Source organism: Watersipora subatra, chromosome 2, assembly GCF_963576615.1.
Source record: "Watersipora subatra chromosome 2, tzWatSuba1.1, whole genome shotgun sequence".
Taxonomy (NCBI): domain Eukaryota; kingdom Metazoa; phylum Bryozoa; class Gymnolaemata; order Cheilostomatida; family Watersiporidae; genus Watersipora; species Watersipora subatra.
The window spans coordinates 1,770,282-1,795,453 of record NC_088709.1 but is presented as its reverse complement, the minus strand read 5'-3'; the positions used below and the strand labels follow the sequence as shown (position 1 = coordinate 1,795,453).

Genomic DNA, 25,172 nt, shown 5'->3' with positions numbered 1-25,172 from the left:
CAATGGTCATTGGAAATGAGCATCTCCCATGATGCTTTGGTAAACAAAGATGTTAAAGGTTGACTTGCAACAAAATTCACATTACAGTTATTTGGTATCATAAGATTCACCATGTCTTACTCTGTTGTGTTGTAGGTGCAAAATATATGGGAATGTGATTACAAGCTCTTAAAAGCTCAAAAACATAAAGTTAATCGCAGCCACACGAGACCGCCGTAGTTTGGATTCGCTTTTCAAAACGGCTCAAATGGGACGTAGTTGTTACAGTCTATGTCTAATTTTTAAAGAGAACTGCTATACTCCCAGCATGTGAGCTGACACAAAGCTCTTCATCGGATTGCCATACCCTATATTATTACAATGGTTAACCATTGTAATGTAAAATGCTGTTGTAAAATTCAATTATAAGTCACAATCAAATAGTTTATTATAACAGGCCATGCACAAATACTTCCACATAGTACTGACTTTCAACACATTCATACACTTTACAATTCTGAAGCAATCGAAAATTTAAACCTTTTGGAGTTGTCCTTCCTATGTCGTGTAGACAACTCAACGTTTTAAGGCTATGACTAGGCTTCTATGACGCTGTTTATGTAATTTTGTGAGTAATTATGCATTAGCATGACTTTTGTGCCTGTTGATCAGTTAATTTGCTATTTATTCACCTGAAGATCAGTGCTATTAGATTCATGAAAACGCACAAACTTAAACCTACTGTTCTTAAAACTCTTCTCATTTTCCAAGATGCTCTGTTTCTCCTTTACCGGTGTCTAAACAGTAGACTTTTGTAGTCATATCATACTTACCAAACTAAAATCCATTAACAATATTGTTATTGTTTTGCATGTATTGCTATGAAACTCAGCATTTATAAAGCTAGACACAAATGTTGAACAAGCTGAAACAGACATTTATGTATTTCTCATTGTAGTTGCCATTTTAACAGGTAGAGAGGTCTTATGACATATCATTGTTGGATTTAGAAACAAATGATATACTCACTCCTAGCTGATATTAATAGAGTGTGACAAAAAATGCTGTCACAAAGTCAGCAGAGACTAAATGAAATAGAAGAGACTTGCATACACTCCAGCAAACACAATAACTAAACAGTTGTGTAAAAAACATCAAACTCTGTTAGACTACTTGGAGCAGACAACACATGTCAGCTCTTGTTTGTCAACATATGGTGGGCATTGACCTCCATGGTCACATTCAGTTCTAACAAAGTAAAACAGGGCCCCATCGTGATTAGAACCTTCTCCATCAATGTACTCTGGGTTTTCATCTATACATTCGAAAGTTCTTGAACTGCGTTTGTAGTAGCTAGTCATCAAGTAACCTAGAAATGAATAGAACATATTTTAGGAGCCATGATTCGGTTGCCCTTGATTACTGCACTCACTCAGCACTGTCACCATTTGTACATATTACAGATGACCAGAGCTTAAATATCTTTACATGGAGTATCTTTACATAAGTTAAACCGCAGAAGTAGTCCCATTAAAAACTTGCTATATACAGCAATTACGTTTTAATAGAATCTAAATGCTTGAAGATATGATTGCATTATTGAGGTCATTCAAATGGAATTAAGACCGATATAAGTCTAAAACATTAGCTACAATTTGATGCCATTTTAGTCTTTTTAGACTAGCTCTGTCCAGAGATATAAGCACTTGAATGAGATCAGTTTTTGCAGCGCTCATATTTAAGCGGGTGCTTTATTCGTGACGTACATAGTGAGCATATATGAAAAGAGTCAGTAAGCAAAAATATATGATCTCTTCTTTAGCCAACCATCAGCACGAGATTTTTATATAAGTTATAATAAATGTTATCGCTAGTAAAATGCGTTGACTGTGATCCCGAAGATTCCCAATGTTGGTAGATTTACTTAATTACTAGATCGCGCTTTTATTGATGAACAACAGAGTTTTAACAATGCTTCAAGTTCCAGCGAAGGTAACTCAAAGTTTTCTGAGCATCAGGTAGTTAAAGTTTGGGGCAGACAGCCTATGGTTAGAGCTGACAGGCGTCAGCAGCGTTATGCTGCAGAAGAAGTTAGGAGAATGAAGGTAAATCTTTCTTTAACGTTGACTCTCCTATATATTTATATATATATATATATATATATATATATATATATATATATATATATATATATATATATATATATAGACTAAACTAAAGATAATAATTTTAGTACTCATGAGTACATTTACTAATTCATAGAATCATGACTTTTTGCCATCACTAATCATTGTTTCACAACTTTATTATCGTTTCACCTAGCTATAATATTTGCTTCAAATTTTTTTTGGCAGTTTCAGCTAGTAAATTAGATTTATGATTAGAATTTATGTTCACTTCACACTTGTATAAAGTGAGAGCAATGGATTGATCAATGCTCATCTTTAACTCCCGGAAACAAAACTTCGAATTGTTAGCTTGGCATACTTACGCTTTTGTTAAACATTTGTTCATTTGGTAGTTTTACACCCCAATCTAACTCCCAAATTGAAAACTTTCACTAGATACACGTTAGAACAACATATCGATGGATGACATATACGCATTTAATACATTTGTTTTATTGATTACAGGATGTTTATGTGGCGCCAACAATAGAGCAGTGGTGTCAGTATAGAAACTGCCATACTTGGGGAATGACAGCTATGCATGTGCGCTGCACAAACTATGATATGTGGCATTCTGCTTCTCAGACTGGTCCTAAGTGTGTTGCAGAAGTGCAGGAGATTACAGACTTTATAAAACAAGGTCCATTGAGAGTCACCTTTCATAACTACCGACACTACCATGGTAAGTTTTGTAGCTAATGGTATTGTTTATGCTAATAATTTCACTAGATATCATATCACCTTTAAGCAACATTCAAAAAGTTATCTAAAAATAATACAAGTTTAATATTTTGTTAGTACTCAAGTATACATATGCAGAGTATCTGAAACCACCTGAAAGGCTGCAGGAACATGAGATGTACAACATGGTATGTAAAGACAGAGGATGTCATGCACCTACAGATCATTGGTATTTTTGCCGTACCCAGAAGGACTTACAAAAGCGGAGTGGCGATCACTACCAACCTGCATGTACAACATAGTGAGAGCTACATATCTTAGTAGTAGCTACATATCTTACATAGTAGGTGAGAACTGCGTTTTTTCCAGTGACCGCAAGAAACCAACGTTCGCGTGACCTTCTCGGTACCCGTTGGCAGTAAATATTAATCGCATGTAAATTACTATTCATTAGTTTATTTTATTTAATGATTAGTACATTTGTATAGCTGTATAGGCACCTTTGTATAGGCCACAGAACCTAGAACGGTGCTTTTTAACACGGCAGCAACTTTGCTGTTTCAAACGCACCAGTGTCGTTGGGCACCGTAAAGAGACACGCTAACCAGAGATGACGTAATTTTTGTGTAAAAACGATGAATAGGTTATGTATAGAGGCGTGTACTAACTGGAGATTCCCGTTAATGTGCCCTAGATACCTAGTAGCGGCTAATAGTCCAAAAAGTATGGTACTCTATGAGGCAGACACTCAATCACACACACGCACGCACGCACGCACACACAGACAGACAACGATTGCCGTTTATATAGTAGATTACTTGAGTTCACTCTATACAGTGATTACTTGAGTTCACTCTATACAGTGATTACTTCAGGTCACTTTATATCGTGATTACTTGAGTTCACTCTATACAGTGATTACTTCAGGTCACTTTATACCGTGATTACTTGAGCTCACTCTATACAGTGATTACTTGACGTTACTCTATACAGTGATTACTTCAGGTCACTTTATACCGTGATTACTTGAGTTCACTCTATACAGTGATTACCTGACGTTACTCTATACAATAGTTACTTAAGTTTGTTTTATACAGTTGACACTTAAGTTCACCCCATACAGTGATTACTTGAGTTTACTCTGTACAGTGATTACTTGAGTTCAGTTTATACAGTGAATACTTGAGTTCACTATATACAGTGATTACTTGAGTTTACTCTGTACAGTGATTATTTCAGTTCACTCTTTACAGGAGTTATTTATGTTCACCCATTTACAATAATTACTTCCGGTTACTCCATACGGTCAGGTATGATCAGGTGGCTGACTTTGAGGTTAGCTTTGTTTTTAGGAGCTAGAAAATAGTCACAGGTTTTGCAATTCACAACTTGTAACAGTATAAAGAATATTTTAACGTAGATTAATCTACTCTCGCTAAAATAGCGAGTGGTTGTGTACACCATCAAGAAGATCTTGCAGCAATCAAAATGCTTCTTACAGATACTCTAGTGAACTGCTGCGGCTGCTTTATCGTGTCAATGTTAGTATTCTGTTTGGGAGATTTTTGAGCATTCGCTTGCAACATGACTGACTGTTTCATCCTTTGTTTTGCACAGTCTACATTTAGCATCATTGATGCTATTGCCAATCCTTGCTTTTCTTTGATTGGCTCGCAGTGTTTGGTCTTGTGCTGCTAGGATCAGACTATCTGTTTTTTGCTTTAAGCTTCCACTTTTCACCCACTTCCATGTCTCTGGTGCTGTCTGCTCATTTGTCTGCCTTTGATATTGCCCATTCATCAGTTTCTGTTTCCATTCATCTAGCCATGCGCTTTTCTGTTTTTCTCTATATTCTGATCTTGACATCACTGATCTTCCTCATCAATAATTATCAGTTCACCTGAGTTATGTAGTATTCCCATTACGCTCATCTCTGTGTATTTCTTTAGACTGTGGTTTTTATACTTCACAGTTTTCTCAATACTCATGAGGCCTCTCCCTCTCTCCTTCCATTCTATATAGATCTTGTCTACATTCAGTCTAGGGTGCATTCCATGATGCAAGACAATCAATTTTTATGTCCTTTTTTCGATTTGCTTCAACTCTTCCTTAGTCTACTCTACAATGCCTGCTCTATATCTATACAAGTATACAGCCCAGGTATCAATAGCTTGGAATCCGTTTCCCAAATTCAACTTTGACTTCAAAACTCTCTTTACTCTGTCTCTGTGTTCTTCATATATTTTCATTGCATCATGTTTAATGTTATCTGCTTCCAGTAAACTAAGGTGTTGCATTCCTCATCTTCTTTGAAGTGAGGAATTTCTATTCCTCCTTGCATTTCCACTTTCTCTCTTACAGTCGAGTTTTCTCTCTTCGTGGTGATGGTGGCACATTTGTGTAGCTCAAATTCCATTTCGGTGTGATTGCTGTATATTCTAACAATGTTGATTACTGTGTTTATATCTTTTTGTGATCTTCCATAAACCTTTAGGTTGTCCATGAGAATTAGGAAGTTGGTTACATCTCCTTTTTTTGTACATTATGCTCATTTTAGAAACCTTAAAACCATTGTCAATGATGTCATGGCCATCGTTAGCATCAACAGTAACAAACTATCGCCCTGAAAGATTCCACACTTGATACATGCTTGATAGTTTTGTGGCTCTGCAACAATGTCAAAATTTTTTACTGTGTAGGGGTATACCATTTGCGAAGGTACAACACTTTGCCTATTTTAGGTACTGCTGTACCAAAACACCATTCTGTTAACAATGTTGTCTGAACCAGCAGCCATTCTTTTTATTGTCCTTTGGTCACGTTCGACAGATGGCCTGTATGTGCAACTTAGCAAATGATTTACGTTCCACATTTTTAGCATGCTAAAGAACTACACGCTTTTGAAGCATGGACTGGCGTCAGACAGCAACTCTTGTGGGAGACCCCGCTCTTCAAATATGCGTACCAAATGTGCTATTACAAAGTTAGCTGTCTCCTCTTTCAGATTTAACCATATTGCAAACCTGCTAGGGTCGCAATCCACAATGGTTTAATAAGGTATTTGGCCCACATGTGTGATGTCAACAGCAAGTCAATGCCACACTGTTTCTACTTCCAAATTTCCTTTCTCCCAACTCGCAAGTGAATGATCAATTTGTTTGCAGACTTGACACTCTTTCACAACCCTTTCAATCATATCTTTTGAGACCCTGTCACCAAACCTCTGATTAGCATATGAAGTACCCCATCTGATCAACTCCTTAATGATGAACTTGATGCATATTATATATTTCTTTATTAATACTTGCAGCCTCCTCTGCTGCTACACCCCGCATGATACTAGTGGTTTCAGCCATCTTTGATTCACCCTAGTTGAAATGTCAGCATGGTTATCATTTGATTTGAGCTAGGACATTCATAGAGTAATGCCATATTCTTCTACTAATTACACAATAACTCCAAGCGGTCTCTTGACTATCATTTCCAAAAATCTACTGACTTTGGAACGAAGGCTTTTCGTGATAATATAATTGACCCAGTTGTACACTGAAAATAAGTCTGTAACAATCATAGCTTGTTTTACTCCCAACTTTATTGCTAGGTTTAATCCTTTCAGTACTGCTTTAAGTTCAGCTACATTGATATGCATACTGTCATCAATTTTCCTCAGCCATGATGCATGTTCTACAATGGTACTTTCTATTTTTATGCTTGCACCAATAGCTATAGAGCTTGCATCACACCAGACCTTGCAACACTCAACCCTATCCTCAGACTATTTGCCTTGTACTGGATCATGTCTCAATACCATATTTAGTGTTTCATCTAACATTCACAGCAATTCTTGTGCTATTGCATCATCTCACTAGCCATCAGCCAGCTACTGGGTGACCAGTCAGTTTACCACCAGCAGAAAACAAATCTCTCTTTGTACTGATGCTTTCTATTGTTGGCACAGCTGAGCCACGCTGCCTGTACATATCTTTTTTCACTGACTGTCACGCAAAGCCCCAGAACTCGCGCTCCATGTAAATCAACAGGCTCTTTTGTGACTAAACCAAACTTTAACAAATTGCTGCAGACAACTTCGACTGGCACCACTGGCTTATTTCCCAAAATGTCATCAGTATATTGATCAGTACCATCATCATTGTTGACAATATCTTAAACATAATCTTAGGTGCCGCATTGAGACTGAAACCTAGTCTAGTCATGACACACAATGTTCCATTGAACATAACAGCTTGAAATCTTTGTAAACTAGCATCAACATGCAGTTGTAAACATGCTTTCTTTAAGTCTAACATGCAAGCATCACTGCCTAACTTACACCACTCATGGAGTTTATCTTGGCATACTGCGGTATTCAAACCAGGATAACTGCTGACATACTCATTCAGTTCTCTGCTATAATCCATTACAGGTCGTACCTTTGTTTCTTTGTTAAATTGTGAAGCCGCCAACAATGGAATAATTCAAGTCACAGGTCCATGAAGCGCTTCTCGGTGTGGCTGCAGCTAACAGTTGTCTATCCATTGCATAACCTGTTTTTCATATTAATTTCTGAGGATATCATCTATAGCATATTCTCCACATGTATTGAATACTGTATGCTCTCTACCTGACCATTTCCAAGCAACTGTCCACTTGTGACCGTTGAATTGCGCTTTAAAGTCTCGATCATCTATAAATATTTGCCGCTGCTGGTCGTCATTATGACTAACAGGACTAGCTGTGTTACATAGCAGCATACCAACTGTTCTTAACTGCCATGGTCCAAAAGACACCTCTATTTTGATCTATAGATACGCCACCTAGCTTTGCAATGCCATCCACACTTAGTATCCTCTGGCAACCACTTACTAGCTTCAGAGCAATCATACTCTGCGCTGTAATTTTACATGAAGTGTATAATTTTATCAAGAGTTGCCTCACTCTTGCATGTATTGATATATCAATTTAATATCATTATTTGTTGCTGAGCGCCTTTCGGCAGCAATCCTGACTGCTGTGCTGTATAATTGATTGCTTACATCTGCTATCAACCAAAGCTTTTATCTTTGTGCCTTTCACCCACACATAAACAAATGGTAGCACCGAGTTCTTTATTTTGGGGGAAGAGCCGGTGCATACACTTCCTCACTGGCTTTTCCTGCATCTGAAAACAGTTTCTTTAGATGTGTCCAAATCTTTTACATAAGTAGCATCTGACCTTACGGCACTGCCAATGCTGCCTTTTTTCCAGCAGCACATGTGGTTGTTTCACCATTTCCTGCAGCTAATATCATACACACCCTCTTTACTAATTCCGGGAGAGAAATATCTTCTACAGAAGCAATAGATGTTAGTTGTGTAGCCACTTCTGAAGGCAATTTTGCCATTAATGCTCATTTAAGCAACGGGTCAAGTTCTGATTGTCATATCAAAATCGCTAAACATTGTAGAGTTCTCTTAGTGTTCTGTTTTGCAGCTGCTCGTAAGCATTGAAATTGTTTACACTATCAACAAAACTGCCTTTAGCTTACGGTAATCTCCTTTAACATGATATTCTAAATGTTTATAAACAGCAAATGCTGTTCCTGACAAGAATACTGGTAAAAATGCTGAAAGATTGTCCACCTTTTGCAGCTTAGCCACCAACTCTAGCTTATCCAGATGCTAAAGTCACCGTTTTTACTATCTTCATATGTCTTGATTAACTTGGATACCTTCTCTGACATTTCTATTGCAGGTTAAGAACTGAAATAGCTTGTGGTTTAAAGGAACATATACAAGTTTCCACACAGATGCAATAGATGTATTTTCACTGATAGTCGCTTGAATAATGACTGCAAAAAGACAGATTACTAAAGGACAGACTCTAGTTACATAAAATAGGGGGTGTTGCATAGTACATATCAAAGAGTGTCTTACACCATTTGATAATGCAAACTCCATGAGTCAGCTCAGCTACCTCGGCTATACTCGGCTCACCTTAACCAACCTCATTATAATTTAGATAAAAAGAGCCGAGTCACATACACGAGTTGCATTACATAAGAAGATGACAAAAAGCGATAAGCATATAAAAGAAGCATATAAGCATACAAAAGCACACGTCAAACGATTTGCTTTATGCCATCTTCTAGCTTGGTCAGACACCCTAAAAGCCTGCTCCAGGAGTGTAGTCTCCCAAAGCTAGCCTAAAAACTGAGTCTGAGAGCAACTGACCGGCACGCAGTCGGAAGCCTACCTTGAAGGCAGCAGGGCCGACACACCGTCGTCGGTCAGACTCAGCAGACACATCAGAGAACTGTCTCAACAGATTCAGGAGTGTCTAGTCTCCAATACTTGCTTTGCAAAGCAGGGGTAAAACAGAACCAATCAAGGTGCAAGAGCTGATTTCAGCCTCACTCTGACAATTATTTCCTCTCTGGAAAGATGAAAGGGTGGCCCTTCCAGTTTCTGATTGATGCCCGGTGCACTACAAACTTGCTGAGCAAACAAGTGTTTGTCAAGCTCCTCCAGAGCAGGAAGATCTTGTTGAAGAGTCATAGCCACGGTTTCATGACCAAAGGAGTGGTTTATGAAGTCATATGCCTGCCTATACGATTCCGAGAAGTAAAGACCAAAGAGGTGTTTATGGTGAGCCCCATCAATAAGAACGCCATCCTTGGGATGCCCATATTGGTGGCTCACCAGTGCACTATGAAATTTAAGTAGTCTGTGATCTTCATGAACAGTCTGGTCCCTGCCCGGTACAAACAGGCATGGGCGATTGTTACCCAGCAAAGCGCAAATGATATGAGATTCGGTAATGTCAGCTAGAACCCAAAGAAACAAGATCCCAACTGATATAAGGGCTGAGCTGGAGTTGGCGAAATACAGAGCTGATGACTCAGAGTTTAGCAAAAAATTCGGGAGTTGGTTAAAAAAGCTCCGAAGGCAGTTATAAAGTAAACAGAAGGAAGAACAGAAGTGCGATGTCCCAGGAGAGTCAGCCTGGCCTGTGAGTCCCTCGCCAGCCCAGCCCTGGAGCCTGGGGCAAAGAGCACTTGGTGTCCCTTGCCACGGTCCTCAGCCACCTAACCTATATGAAGAGTGGACATTAGTTTCTGCTCTGACACCCGACTGTAGGAAAGGAGAGCGTCTTGGCCAAGCTGCCTCTATGAGCAACTGTTTTTATAACGGAGAGGCTCATGTTGAATTACACCTGGTTGGCGCTCTGCCAATCGATCAATCAGGAACGAACCAAGATGCGAGAAGTCTGGAGTACGAGACCTGCAATGTTGACCCTATGTCTGGCTGACTATTTCAGTGCCGGCAAGTTATTAGAATTGCTGATGTCTTTAATGGGGAGTGTGTAGTGGCGGCCAGCCAGGCACCAACACCAAACGGTCTGGCTAGAAGGTCATGAAGTAGTGGCATGTGTAATAAATTGAGTGATTGCTTAGCTGCCAACTCTGCTATTAGAATCAAGTTGGCACAGCAACGAGACCGTCCTATTTGTTATAAACAAAATGAGTCAGCTCAGCTACCTCGGCTATACTCGGCTCAGCTTAATTGACGCCATTATGATTTAGATATGAGAGCCGAGTCATGTACACCAAATTGCACCATAAAGAAAGATGGTGGAAAGAGATAAGCAGGAGGTGGAGCCTACTGTGTAGGAAAGCATATAAAAGATGCCTGCCTAGATCATTCCAGAGAAGTCACAAACTATGCACATGCTCTCTGTATGCACGCTTATTTGTTTACGGCATTGGCATTCATGTATATTTATATATTTTGCACAATTATGTATATTGATAGCTAACACTTGGTATGTTTATTGTTGACTGCCTTGTAGAGAGTAAAGGAGCAGGTAGTTTTGTTTACAATGGTACACTTCCTTTTCTAGGGATTTGGGAATTAGCTCCGTCTTACCAGTTGTCATCTACTCTGGTGGTTTCCCTTCTTCTAGGCATTTACTGAGCTAATTCATAGTTCTAGCATGTAGGCTAAAAAGTTTTTTAGCTAGTATCCTTGTACTTCATTTAGTTCGGCTGCCTTCTATAGTGTCAACTTACTTACGACCCTTCTTAAGCTTTCTGTGCTGATCTCCATGTTGTCTTGCTGTTCCACACCTGTCAAGTCTTTTTTTATTTCTTTTATCCATTCAGCATCTCGGTTATGTACATGAGTCTGTTCCTAACCGCTTCAGGACTTTAAAGCTGCATTCGGTTCAGGTAAAGGTACTTGTACCCGGTCTTTTTTCTTTTAGCCTTTGATAAAATTTTCCCTGCCTTTTTCTCAAACAGTTGGTTCTCTCGATGCTGGTTTACTCTGTCACTCTATCTGTTTAACTTGCTGCCATGGCTTTATGTCTTTGTTTCCGTTTTTCAATTACAGTGTCTATGCTTTCTCTCATGAGCCTGTATTTATATCTCAATGATTGTGTTACTTCTTGACGAGCTTCCTTGATATTAATCATCTTGTCAAGATCTTTCCTTATCTCTTCCACTTTTCTTTGCAATCTTATTTTCTATGCTGGCTCCTCTTGTTATTCTTTCCAATTGGTTTGTTCACCTTCAAGCATTTTAGCCCAAGGTCAGCTCCAGCAAGGACAAGCCTGTTGGTTTTGCTGATGTCTGCAGCTGCCATGAACCGCATCGCTTTTTGATCTCTGCAATTTCTCTACATAGCTTCTCTTTTGGTATTCTCATAAATTTAATAATTGCCAATTTTTCTTCATCATTAGCCATGATATCATCCAGTTTTCTAATAATTCTCTCTTTCTGTTTTGTTGGATCTCATTTCCATTTTTTACTGTTTGCTGTTCTGGTGTTTTTATGGTATATTCTGTTTGCTCGTGATGTGTAGTGGTTATTTCACTAAGGTCTTCATCTGGTTCTTCAGTCTCGCTTGGTGCGATATTCAGAAATCTACTCTTGACTTCTTCCATCTCCTGGTCTGACAGTAGGTCATCTCTTTTGATCACTTCAACTTGGTCTGCAATACTCTGATCAGTAATGCTGCACAGTCTCCTATCCTTCCACATCTGATGCATTTTTTTCATACACCCTTTTCTCTCAGGTTTGCTGAGGTAGTAACACTCCATTGTGTTGATGCTATTCTGCCTGTTTTTTCTCGTATTTCTAATATTAGCATTAATTCCAGTAGCAGATTGACGACAATTCCATGCCTGGTCTCCCACATGAGAACTGTTGGGCAAGAGTTGATTTGTGTTACAGGTCCACTCCGCGTTGTTAGGGTTCTTGCTTGTTTGTGTATTCATCTTAAAGTATGAGTATAGTTTTCTGTTGGGATTAGCTCTATTAGTCTTTTGAATTCCTATTGAACAACAGAGTTGTTCTGTTGAGGTTTTTTCTCTTAGCCTTTGACTGTCACAATGATTTATCCCGCAAAACAGTTATGTAGAGGTCCAGTGAAGCGCCGGGCACCATGCCAGTATTAGTGGGTCACCATTAACACCTATTCACTAATAGAGCCTATTATTACTAACATTATTATTATTATTATGTCCTTATTGATTTCCTCAGCTCTTCAGCCGGTGGTACGTTGGTATCAAGATAGGGCCCCTAACATGGGATATTCAACACCTTTCTCAGTATCCCTGCTGACCCTAGTAGGGCAGAAAATTGTACTCCATCTACTTCCTTTGTCTCTATGTCTAGCAGCTGCATTTGCTCGTGCAGGCTCTTCACTGTTACCAGTGCTTTCACGATGATTAGTACTACCTTTGCTAATGTTTTCCATATTCTTCATCTTTCTTTCCAGGTCTTGATACCTCTCCACTTTCTCTTTCTCTTTTTTGTTATCCTTGCGTCTCTTGGCACGACTATGTTGATGATTCATGTGTGGTTGGTTCTTTGTCTAGCACAACAATGTCTGGTCTGTGGGCTTGTATGATTTGGTCTGTTTATATAAAAAGGTCCCACAGTATTTTTACTTTGCCGTTTTCTGTTCCACTCTCTGCCTGGCGCTTATACCAATTCCTCTTGTGATCTAATCCATACCACTCACACAGATTTGAATGACTCAGTTGCGCAACCTTGTCGTGTCGTTTCTCATACTCGGTCTGTGCCATTTTCGAACACTCGCTGAGTATATTATACTCAGCGGGTGTTGGAAAATGGCGCAGACCGAGTATAAGAAACGACACGACAAGGTTGCACTTTCATACAAGGTTACAATTTTTCATATTATGAAAGAATGAATGGAGTGTTTCACCTCTTGGGTGAAGCACTCCATTCATTCTTGCCAACTTCCTCATTTTTCTATATATGCTTCTTATATCCTCCTGTGTCCAGCTAAGGATTTTAGTAGGGTATCTGAGTACAGCCACCAGTCCTGTGTTGGTTGCTCGTGTTATTTTTCCTCTATTTAAATTTGATCCCAGTATTAATGTAAGTCTTCTTCTGTATTCCTTCATCACTTTTTCCTTCATTTTAATAATTTTATTGTTCTAATTTTTTCTTATTTTTATGCAGATTACTATTATTATTATTACTATTATTATTATTATAAACATCTTATTGTACCTTCATATTCTTTGGTCCATCCCTCTGAGCAGTTCCTTTTTCCAGGAACCATCATCATTGCTGACCTGCTGTTGGTGTAGCATCTGGCACATGGGACATTTTGATTTTGAGCTGAATTAGGAAAAATACCATAGCTGGAGCTTTCATATTCTGCTCCTGCCAACCATGAGCCAACAAAGGTAACGGAACCAGAGAACTTGTTGTACTCTGGATCCAGTGGCATACATTGGTGGTTTGCTCCTCCACCAGAGTGGCTATAGTTAGAGCCTCCCGCGTAACCTGAAACAAATTGATTCTAGTCTATATTCTTTCTGGTTAATATCCCTTAATCAACAAAATTATCTGTCTTAAAAATGGCTGGCTATTAGCAACAACCAGAAACAATTAGCTATAAATTTTTGTAATTATATGATATTTAAGAAAAAGTTAGTCGATTTAGGCCGATTTTACAGGTGCTCTCTACCTGCATAGACTAATGTTGAGTCATTTCCACAGGTTTTCTTGCCCCACCGAGTGTAAACTGCTCCTGCAGATGTAGACAGACTTGTGGGCCCAGGCGGGCCGGGCGGGCCGGGCAGGCCGGGCGGGCCGGGCGGACCAGGCAGACCAGCAGCTCCAGAAGGACCTTGAGGACCAGTAGAACCTACGGGACCCGGCAAGCCATCCAAACCTAACAACATATTTTTCTCTGCATTGGTACGAAAAACACCTTATTGCTAATGTTTGGTTCAGGTTGTATATTCAGGTGAAAAAAGTGTGTATTTTTAGACAAACTCAACGATGACCTAAACTTTCTTGATATAACCATGGCAAACATCTATGAAATGAAAACAATGAAACACAGTATTGACAATGTAATGATACGCTTAGATGAATACGTATGCAACCTACTGAAGATGATTGAATGCTTTTGAGCGTCTGTATTTCTCATAAAAAAGCTTAAAAAATTTTCTAATGAAGTTTAGAATCTTAGATGAAAAGAAGAATTCGCTATTAGATCTATGCAATGTAATGTAAAGGAAACTTCCGGCTTCCTTTACTCTCTACAATAATGCAAGAATAAATACATTGAGTGTAGTAAATGCAAGAATATATATTCACCCAATATATATAAATATCCATGTCAAAACGCGTGCATGGCCTTATCGATAAGTCGGTCAGCCAACCTCTAGTCCGCAAGAAGGGTAAGGTAAACCATGTTGCCACTTTCAACCAACTGCCTGTGCCCTCCAGTGTGACATGACTTGGTCATGTGACACATGCCGATACCAGCAGAGACACACATAAATGGCAGAGTGCTAAACGGCGCGTTGCCAACTCCTGCAAACGCTAGTGGTGATTCGACATAGGACACAGGTCGAACAAGCCTTTCAAACGTTCCTCCTCTGCTGTCTCCATTGAGTCTATCAAGCTTAGAATATCAGCTAGAGAGTGAATTGCCTCACCTGATTTATCCATCTTGACACTATAGCAGGAAAGTCTATTGAGAGTGCTAGCTGTAGTAGAAAGCTTGTTGTGCTTCTGGGAGAGAACTGCATCACCGTAGGTGCAGAAAAATTGGCTCTGACTCACTAACTTCCCCCCACTCCACGGCCTCTGTACTCCTATGCTTCTGCTTCTTTAGATTGGTTGCCACTACTGATAGTCATGCTCATTCCCCATATCGGTCTGGTCACAAAATGAGCCGAGCTAGTTTGGAATTATGTCGAGCTACCAAGGGACTTGTGGGCCAGGAGTGTACTCCCGGAACATCACACTTCTGTTTCTCCAGCTGTTTTCAAAGCTCCTTTTGCAGTGCCTCGAGCTCCTCACTGAACTCAGGGTTAGTGGAGGTTCTGTTCTTCTGTCTTTTCTTCTTTTGTTCTTTTCTTCTGTCTGTTCTAGCTTGGCTTTACACTCAGCCTTTGGCTTTCCTGCTTTGGCCTTCATGTTACCATCCTTTTAAAGCTTTATGGTAATAGGCCCTCGTCCGAGCTCTTCTGGGCAAGCATAAAAAGCTTCAGCAAGCGCTCGCTCTGCACTGAAGATTGGCCCTGGCGCTCTATCAGACAAGTGTAGTTTAGCCATGCTTTCATGACCTAGTATGGTCTCACAAATTTGGCCTGTAGCTTGGGGTTGTCCCACTCCTTTTTCTTTTTTTTTAGAAGCCAGGCCAAGTCTCTTGGTACATATAGCAGAGGTTCCTCCTGGTCCTAATGATGACTACTTGCCCCTCTTGCAGGGTCCCTTGTACCTCCTCCAGCCGTCTCAGTATTTTTACCACATATTCATGCAATGTTAGGCCTAGATTGGTGGTGGGCTGAAGTCTAACTAGTCTAAAAGGCGCAATTCCCTCCCCAACATCAGCAGGTTAGTGTGTGTGGGCAGGGCCGAGTGTGGTGTACCTCAATGCGCTTGCATCAACAGAGGGAGCAGCCTGTATCGCTTCTCCTGACCACGGATCAGCAGCAGTGCTCGCAAAGATTCACTGAGTTGTCTTTTGTTGTGTTCGACTACACTGTTGGCTTGGGGGTGGTAGGGGGTTGTGTGAGTCTTCTCCACTCACTATGTTGGCACAGCTCGGTCGTCAGTTAACTTTCAAAGTGGGCTTGCTAGTTGGTGCGGACGTGATCCGGCAAGCCTTTGTAGCAAAACACCTGCTTTTTCAATGCACTACTGGCCACTAATGCTAATGCCACTACTGGCCTCCAGTTGGCCTCGAGCCTCCTACTGACAGCTGACCATCTATTGGCCTCCAGCCTACTTAGCTGTCACCTCCAAGAAGGCTAAGGTATTCTGTCATCTTTTGAAATGGTCCATGAGTACAAGGATATATTTATTGCCTCTTGGTGTTTTTAGCATTGGCCTCACCTGTTCCACGGCCTCCTTTTGCCAGGAACGTCCAGCAAAGTCTATGCCTGTCGCCGGCTGTCTTAGTCCTTCCGTGCTTTGTCACCTGGCAAACTTCACAGCTCCTGATCAGTCTTCTTACCGTAGCTATCATCCCTGGCCATTACCAGGCCAGTCGCAGTTGGCTGATAATTTTTCCTACACCAGGGTGGGTAAAGGTGTGCGTCTGTCAGATGGTGGTCTCTCTGATAACCTGTGGGCAAACGACACACCATAGAAGCTGGCTATAGGCAGAATTTGGGCCTCTAACACCCATTCCGGTCATTGCCTTAAGAATGGTCGGATTCGGTGCAGCGGTCAGAGCTCTTGGCCTCCCAACTCTAACTGCTCTCATGTCAGCTCCTCAAACTAAGTGATAATGTTGTATATAAAGGCCACAAGGTCCCTGTCCATAGCTTGTATCTGGGCCAGCTGCTCACCAATTTCTTTTTGAATCTTCAACTGAGTCGTGCCACAGAGTACCGAGGTGGCCTCGGTCAATTTTGGGCTAGCTCCCTTGGCTGTCGTAGCAGTGAACAGGTCCGTACGATCAACCACCTCACACTGGGTTCTAGCAATTCATGTCACGGTTGACAGGCTTTTCTCGAGTTCTTCCGATGAGCTCTGGTTCTTCCTAGCAAGCTCCCTTTGAGTTGGCCTTCTGTCTTTCAGCTAGAGGAGTTTGCACTGCCGGCAGTCCTTGCAGGTCTGTCTACTGAGCCCATTGTCATTCCCATGGCAGAGTCCAGCTCGGTGTTCTGCTGTATACTTGAACTCTGCTAGAATCTCCAACTATTTGATCACTTAGTTAAAAGGCTCCTTTTGCCGTCATAGCTATTGAAAAAACTGGCTGTGTTCGGTGCACAGAAGGAACGGCTTGTCATATGGCTAGGGCTAGAAGTCTTTTATAGTCTTTATCATGGCAAGAAGCACCCACCAGGTCATGCAATAATTTCTGTTGACAGGCCAGGGTCTTGCTAAAGAGCACAATCACTCTCTTGGTTGCCCTTTATACTTGAGAGAGCACAGCACTCATCTACAACCATTTGCATCTGTGTCCAACATGTACGGCCAATTTGGATCAAAATAGCCCATTACAGAGCCTAGGAAAAGTGTTCTTTTAGCTCATCAAAGGCCGTCTGATCTTCCTTTACTCCCTATCCATTTTTCACCCTTGCCAGTCATTCGGTGTAGAAGCCACCCTGTGGTGGCGAAGTTGAGTATGCATTACCGGTAGTAGCCCACTGTACCCAAGAAGCCTTGCAGTTCTTAAAGCTCTTTAGAGCCTGGCCACTCACAGACTGCCCTTAATTTTTTGGGGCAGTAAATGCGCAAGTATTGAACTTGCAGTTAAAAAAGCTCACATTTGAAAAATTTCAGTTTTAGTTGGGCGTCCTTCAAGCGTTGGAACACTTCTTCTAGCCAATGTAAGTGTGTGTTGAAGTTGGAGGCAATGGTTACGATGTCATCTAAGTAGATGCAACCCTTACAGCACATGCTCCATTAGTCTCTGTAAAGTGGCTGGCGCTGAAGTAAAACCAAAGGAAAAGACCTTCCACTTCCATAAACCAGAATGGGTGAAGAATGCCAATTTTTCCTGTGCATCGGTGTCCAAGGGTACTTACCAGTACCTACTGAACAGATCTAGTGAACTGTTATATTTTCTGCCGAATAATGCATTGAGACTGTCATCGATCCTGGAAATGGGGGGTTAGTGTCTTACTCAGTGATGGCATTCAGCTGTCAGTAGTAGAACCAAAACTGCCATCTGCTGTCCTTCTTCCGGACTAACACCACCAGGGAGCTTCAGGTGCCTCCAGTTGGTTTGATGACTCTTTGCTCAGCAGCTTTTTGACTTAGTGTTTAGCTTCTGCTTATTTTTCTGAACCCAGCCGATGTGGAGGCGGTCAGATGGGATGAGTTCCCTTTTTCAGTAGAACAGACTGTTCCATCTCCGTGGTTGAGCCCACATCTTGTCGCTGGTGCTGAATGTGCCCTAGTAATTTATCAGCAACCATACCAGCCATTCGGCATGTCCCAACTCAGTGCAGTTTTGTCTGGTCGTTGTAAAAAACCTATTAGCCGACCGTAATAGCCGCCATGATGCAGCCATTACAACGGGCTTCTGACACGGTGCTGACAAACTTTCTCTTGTTGGTGAATATGTGTTGGGGGCCTTAATGCAACTAGTAGTTGGCACTATTGTTGTGGCCTTTTGCTGTTTCCCTGGTGTGGTGGTTTCTTACAGGGACAGTTACGTTGAACGTGCCCCTGTCTCCCTACAGCCCTAGCATGGCAAGGGTTTTTTTCATGGCCCCTTGAAGGCAACTTTTTTTGCTGCTGTAACTGCTGTACCTATTGGAACAGCTGCTGCACTAGTAGGGCTAGCTGACTGACTGCTTCGTCCTGAACCACAGCTGTCCATTCCTCAGAGACCTCTTTCACAACCCAAACTTTTGTCACTGCGTGGCCTTTAGGCTTAACTTAAAGGAATTTGGTCTTAGCTCAAGCTGCTTCCGTCATGGTGGCTGTCAGCACAACCAACAGGTGTCACTGTAAGCTTGCCTCATTTATGGAACTGCAGAACAGCTCATGAGACATGTCGGCCCTATAAGGTGCCAGCAAGTCTCAATACGCTACACGAAGCAAAGGCTCTACCTGACAGGCATGCATCTGTAAAGTGGTACCTGCTGCTTGTCGGAGGATGCTCTCTATACACCGAGCCTGCCAAAGAGAGAAACTGAAGCAGCCTGGAATTGTGTCAATGACGACTTCTACGTGGTCAGTATGTCCACAGTTTTCTGCTTCTCACTTCAGAACCTCCCGAAAGTGCAACAGGCTGGTCCCATTTGTCTAGTCGTTAGCTTCTATCCCCTCCTAAAACAGCTAATAAAGTACTTTTAGACTCAAGTACTGGAGTGACTTGAACTGATTACCTGAAGCATGGGCCTACAGAACAAACATCATTTGCTCAAGCACCTCGGCCAACTATTTCGTGCCACCGGCGGTGCTTTTTGGGCGTTGGGCATTTTGTCTGCCTTTGGGAGTGCTTGCCCATGGCCGAGGTGAGTGGCGTTACTCCAGCAATACAACCTGCCAATATCAAGGTTAACCCTCATCTTTTGGTGTTCTCGGTTTTGTGTAAAGCCGGGATTCACAATCCTACTGCTGCTACCAGTGTAAAGGGAACTGCTCAATCTTTTTACTCTTCATAAGAATAAATACACTTACTGTACTTACATGTACATGTACTCACACTTACTGTATTATTCAGAAAAAAATTTGCTCAATATACACAAGGATACTTGAAGTCAATACAATAAACAGTAAACAATCGTAAAGAGAAAATGCACAAGCTTTGCTGGCTCTTTGGTAGCGCGCTCCTTATATCCTCTTGCTTTTCCAATAGGCCTCGCTTCTTGCGTATCGTTTACCGTCATATTTTTTTGTTGTGACTTGGATCATTGAACACTCACGTGCAGCTGAGTCTTCTGTTGTGGTACTGAAACTCGGCGCAACTATCACATTGGTCGTGTAGACGATCCTGACAACCCTAGTCATGTCGTCCCGTCAAAGTATAAAAACGAGGACAAGGTCATAACTTCTTATCACCTTATAGTCGGTGAGTAGTAGCTTTTAGTTAAAGTACACTGCTGTAATTATAATCTCTAAGTAGTATACTCTAGTAGAAGTACATTACAGTAATTATAATCTGTAAGTAGTATTTTTTAGTACTGTCGATTGCTGCCATTTTTGCTATAAAATGTTTGTCTTGAGTCAGCTAGACGCATCAAATCGTTGAATAGAAACTCACCATCTTTACCAGGAGGTCCGACAAGGTTAGACAGGTCTCCTGTAACAGAAAATATTGTAATCCACCAGAATTACACTCTATGAGTTTAAATTGTATAGAAAGTGTTCAGCCTTGCTCCCACTCTATTCTCGCTTCCCATTTGTTTTGAGGGCAGGTCTCATCTGATTTTATTTATGAAGCAGAGTTTGCCAAACAATTAGAGTTGTCAGAATTGCACTCAATAATTCATTCCAAAAACTGCCATGCCTTCAGGCAGATCAAGTCTATAACACCTCACGGATTGCATGCTAATTACTTGCTGCCAAATTTAAGCTGGCTGAGGCAATTGACAAAGTAAGGTTTTCCTGCCTCAAAGGAGTTTGAGGCAAGGATATTAAAATACTAAAATGTTTCTTCAGTCTAGTCTGTTTTCAAAGATATAATAATATTATTATTGTCTAACCGTATGGGAGGCTGTGGATGTCTTCCATGATTGCTCTCTTTCTAATGTTTGGAGTTGCCTCTCTTCTGTTTTCTTGCTGTGTGAGCATCTTTAAGCAAAGATTTTAAAGTTAATATTCACCTTTACATATGTCGTGTATATATTACAGGGCACCTTAATCCTTGTAGGACTTCTTGTAGCCTGTGATTTTTGCCGAATAAGTAAGTTATCTTACCAACATCATTCATTTAGAGAAATCAGACTTCTAAATTATTGGTTTCTTTTAATCAATAAGGAATTTATTTAAAAGTCACCAGACACAACTTTTTTCTGCTACTATCACAGGTTGTTCTGTCATAGAAAAAACTTATCCGAATAATACTCTATAGCGCATTGATTGATATCTTTGCATTTTGCATTACTTTTCCCATGACTCACAAAAGAAAATCTTACCATAGACACTAGTTTGTCTAGGAGTTGTTTCATCTCATTCAATGCTTGTTTGTTCGCAAAAATCTGTCTCTGCATATCTGAGCTGTCGGAGTCAGAAGCAGTGCTACCAGAGCAGTTAGTCAGTAGACTCCAGAGCGCTGCCAACGCTATCAGATAAAACCATCCTTGCATGTTGTCCTTCAGGCTTGTAATGAGAATGGAGTATGAGCCAACGTTTTTGATGCTAGTTTATCACAGTTTCAGTCGCCAATGAAGTGTAGCCGTTTGATTGGCTGTTTTCACTGACTAGTACTAGGCAGCTTCCTCTTCTCATTGAACAAGCTTGAAACTTTTGAGCAGCATTCAAGAGGTTTGTAGAGCAACTTAAAAAGCGTTTAATCGATGTATAGAGTCCTACAGATATATACACGGTGAAGATTTGCTTTGCACAATCATAAAACCCGTTACCACTTATTTATATGTTCAGAGTCTGCTGTGCAGCTTTGTGTTAGTTTATATTTCAGTAGCTTGTCGGTCATTGTTAATCTATATATATATTTCTCAAAGTCCGTCTGTGGATCCGTCTGTAGGTTTTCCGACTATACACTGTAGCTATTATTAGAACACCTGAGCTGGACAACAATGCAGACTCAAAGTCATGGCTTACCGGCATTGGAAGCCTAACCTTATTAACTAGCTTAGTGGAATTTTCCATTGGCAATATGCCAGGCTACTAGCTTGAAAGGTACTGTTGTTTCACAAAGTTTTAAAACCTTTACAGTTGTTTTTATTTTTCTCCTGATATGTAGTTTGAAAGTTAGAATGGTAAATGTTGTTATATATTAAAAACAAATCAATTTTCTGTCCAAATACTCTTCTATTACACTGGCAACGCCGAGTGGTACAGCTAGTTTCTATATATTATGCCTGACACATAACTGCTAGTAGTAACTGCTAGTAGAGATTCACAATGCGGAGATTTAATTGCTTGGTGATGACTTTTTAGGTGGACAATTTGAAAATCGCCAGCATTTAAAGAGATATTGCCAATTGTATAAACAATATAATCATGTAATGGCGCATTATCTCATACCTGACTATTTTCAAAGTGGCCTGGAACTAAAAGGGACAGGCCTTCTAGTCTTATAATAACCTTATTCCATGGCCTTCCTCGCACACTTTATGAAATAAGTGTTTCTAGTTGTCGAGGACGAAAAACAGTTTCTTTTTACTTTAAAATATACAAAAAAAATTAACAAAAATTTACAAGTTTTTCTACATAATAATGATTAAACACTCAATTCTAAATCAGATGAGATTGATTGATTGCATTGATTTTTGAGGCTATGAATCACATGACTAGACTTTTTGAATCATTTGAACGCAGAAGGATATTAGTACCATTAGTGCCATGTCTGGGCATACATTTTTAACCTTTTTTGCCAGTTGCCCTCACCAATTACCCTCACTAGTTGCCCACACCAGTTGCCCTCACCAGTTACCCTTACCATTTGCCCACACCAGTTGCCCTCACTAGTTGACCTCATTTTGATCGGCTTTGCTCTGGTTATTCTCGTTTTAGTTACCCTTCTGCTGATTGTCCTTGCCCTCACATTCGTCTAGTTTAATTCATTAAGGTATTTGCAACCCAAAGTCAATGCCATAAGTAACTGGTAAAGGTTAGTGGTAAAGGTTAGTGGTTAAGGTTGGATGGACACTAAACCAAAGATATATTGAGTCAAAGAATGATAGAACTAGCTGTAATCCACTACTGTGATCATCATCAGGTAACACTCAACACTTGTAAAGAGAAGGCTGTTCTTGACAATATTTATTTTATAATAATTTCTTCACAGGACCTATTTAACTTTCTATTCAACCGATGATCAGCTCTGACTGAATATGCATACTTTAAAACTTCCTAGGAGAAAATTGGAACTATCAATAAATGTTTTTAATATTTACTGTAGCTTCTTAGCTATACGCTTGAAACAGCTGCAAATACTTCGAGGGAAGAATGTAAGAATTGCCAATCAATGATTCTAATATTTGCTGCCATAAGCATCTTGTTAAGTTGCTGCCGTAAGCATCTTGTTAAGTTGCTGCCATAAGCATCTTGTTAATTAAACACTTGAAGCAGCTTTTAGCACTTGATAAAAGGAAGATAAGAAGAGTTATCATGTGTTTAGTAAAACTTCATTTAACCTCACTGCTTATCTTAATTATTAAAGTGTTTTTAATTTTAAACTAAGTTCATGTTCGTGTCTTGATGGATATTGTGATCAGACAATGGCCAGTGTCTATGATACTAATAAGTGCATATTGTAGGTCAGAGAATTGACAGATAAATGCTCAGTGCTTACTTATAATTACATTTGAATATAATCGACTGCCATGCTACTGAAAATAGACAACAAAAGTCAGCTAGCTCGATCGGCACAAAGTTGCGAGTGGTTTTCTGACCCCAAGTACGGCATTATAAATATGTGATATGCGTGATTAGATTAAATTCTTATTTGCTTGATTTGGAATCGAACTCATGGTCTTCAGCCATGTATTAGTTCATTATAATGTGAAGAAACAGCCGTGAACCTTAATGCTCCACTTAAAACGAGTAGCTTTGTTCAAGTATAAAGTGTATATTCGTAATAAATATATAGTGTACTGCCAATATAAATATATAATGTACTGACAATATAAATATACAATGCACTGACAATGGTTTGTATCTTGGACAGGCCGGTCCCTCCATCAATCGATCTGGTAGGGTCGGGCTGTCTCTCTCTGGGCCAAGCCGGTCTTTTGCCTGTCGGCAGGTGCGGCCGGATGGTTGGCCATGCTGTTGCTCAGCTAGGGATTAGCTGCTACCTTCCAAAATAAGAAATGTTTTGTGTTGTTTATCTCAAAGCTAGCAGACACCTAACTGGTGCAACACTTCATAGGTTAATAATGCTAATGAGGCGGTTGATGAAAGCCTAGAGTACATTGACGGTGACGGTTTTAATCACGATGGGGCCCTGTTTTAATTTGTAAGAACTCAGTGTGCTCGAGGAGGTCAATGCCTACCATATGCTGACAAACAGGAGCTGCCATGTGTTGTCTGCTTTAAGTAGTCAAGCAGAACTATATATTTGTTACATAGCCTTTTATTTGTCATTTCTGGTGTAGTGCGTACAGGTCTCTTCAAATCTGTTACTCTGTACTGACTGTGACAGCATTTCTTGTCAAACTCTATTAGCTAGTTACTGAGGAGTAATAAGAATGAAGATGTGTGAAAATAAACATGAAAGTGCTAGAAGGGCAACTCAAATGTATCTCAATTATAAGAACAACAATGATTTACCTGCGATGGTCTACCTTTGAGTAATTCTTCATATCAAGGGATCAGCTACAGAAGATTAATGACCTCATTTTATGATGTAACAGAGAGTTGAGCTGGTCACGTTAAATACTAGCCTCTCTTGACAAACTGTTGTTTTTGCGAAGTTGTCCTCTGGCGAGCGGGGCGAGAAAAACAACAGCTTGTCACAAGACGCACTGCACCTGATGCATAAGCTGCACTGAAAGGGAGTTGTTCTCTTCCGTCTATGCAGCTTGGCTGCGATGTTGTCGGTCGCTCCATTGGTAATCAACAGATTTCGCGCAAACATTTATGTAGAAAAAATAAGAGACCGTAAGAACATTTGACCAGAGACCAGTCTCTGCGGTAAACTTTACTCGAACTTAAGAACTTAGGCAACAACAGCAACTAAACATGTTGTTATTTGTGTGCTCAGTCAGTTTAATTTTATTTTTGTATCAGTCAGTTTTATTTGTTCTTATTGATTTTATTTTTAATTTATTTTATTTTCAAGTTCTACTAAAGTTTACTGCAGAGACTGGTCGCTGGTTAAACGTTGATATCTTTTTTTCAACATAAATTTTTGCGCGAAATCCGTTATGATTACTATTTGAGCGACTGACATAACATCACAGCTAAGCTGCATAGACGAAAGAGAGCAACTCCCTTTTAGTGCAGCTGATGCATCAGGTGCAGTGCGTCTCATGACAAGATGTTGTTTTGCTCACCCTGCTCAACGGGGAACAACTCTGCAAAAACAACAGTTTGTCAAGACAGGCTAGTTAAATACTCATATAACTAAGTATTTATTATATCCGTAGGTGTAAAAATAGATATAACAAATAAATAAATATATACATTTATTATTTATATTATATATATATATATATTTATATATATGTAATGTAGGTGAATGCAAGCATGTCTTCTGTGTGTGAGCGCCGGC

General features: G+C 40.3%; 1 protein-coding gene across 1 annotated transcript; it reads right to left on the bottom strand.

The window, feature by feature from the left end:
- Positions 1–1,061: 1,061 nt before the first annotated feature.
- Positions 1,062–21,053, bottom strand: LOC137387175 (short-chain collagen C4-like). The gene is made up of 6 exons (XM_068073501.1): positions 20,908–21,053; positions 20,476–20,563; positions 20,034–20,072; positions 13,815–14,021; positions 13,352–13,630; positions 1,062–1,348 (listed from the first exon to the last, which is right to left on the bottom strand). Exons 1-6 carry the CDS (start codon positions 20,980–20,982, stop codon positions 1,149–1,151), a joined length of 888 nt encoding a protein of 295 aa, XP_067929602.1. The 5' UTR covers positions 20,983–21,053; the 3' UTR covers positions 1,062–1,148.
- Positions 21,054–25,172: the final 4,119 nt, after the last annotated feature.

Coding starts and splice junctions, on each gene's coding strand:
- LOC137387175 (XM_068073501.1), bottom strand. CDS start 20,982: ATGCAGAGACAGATTTTTGCGAACAAACAAGCATTGAATGAGATGAAA. Junction 20,564..20,907: donor TAGACAAACTAGTGTCTATG/GTAAGATTTTCT, acceptor CTTTGCTTAAAG/ATGCTCACACAGCAAGAAAA. Junction 13,631..13,814: donor CTCAACATTAGTCTATGCAG/GTAGAGAGCACC, acceptor AATTTGTTTCAG/GTTACGCGGGAGGCTCTAAC.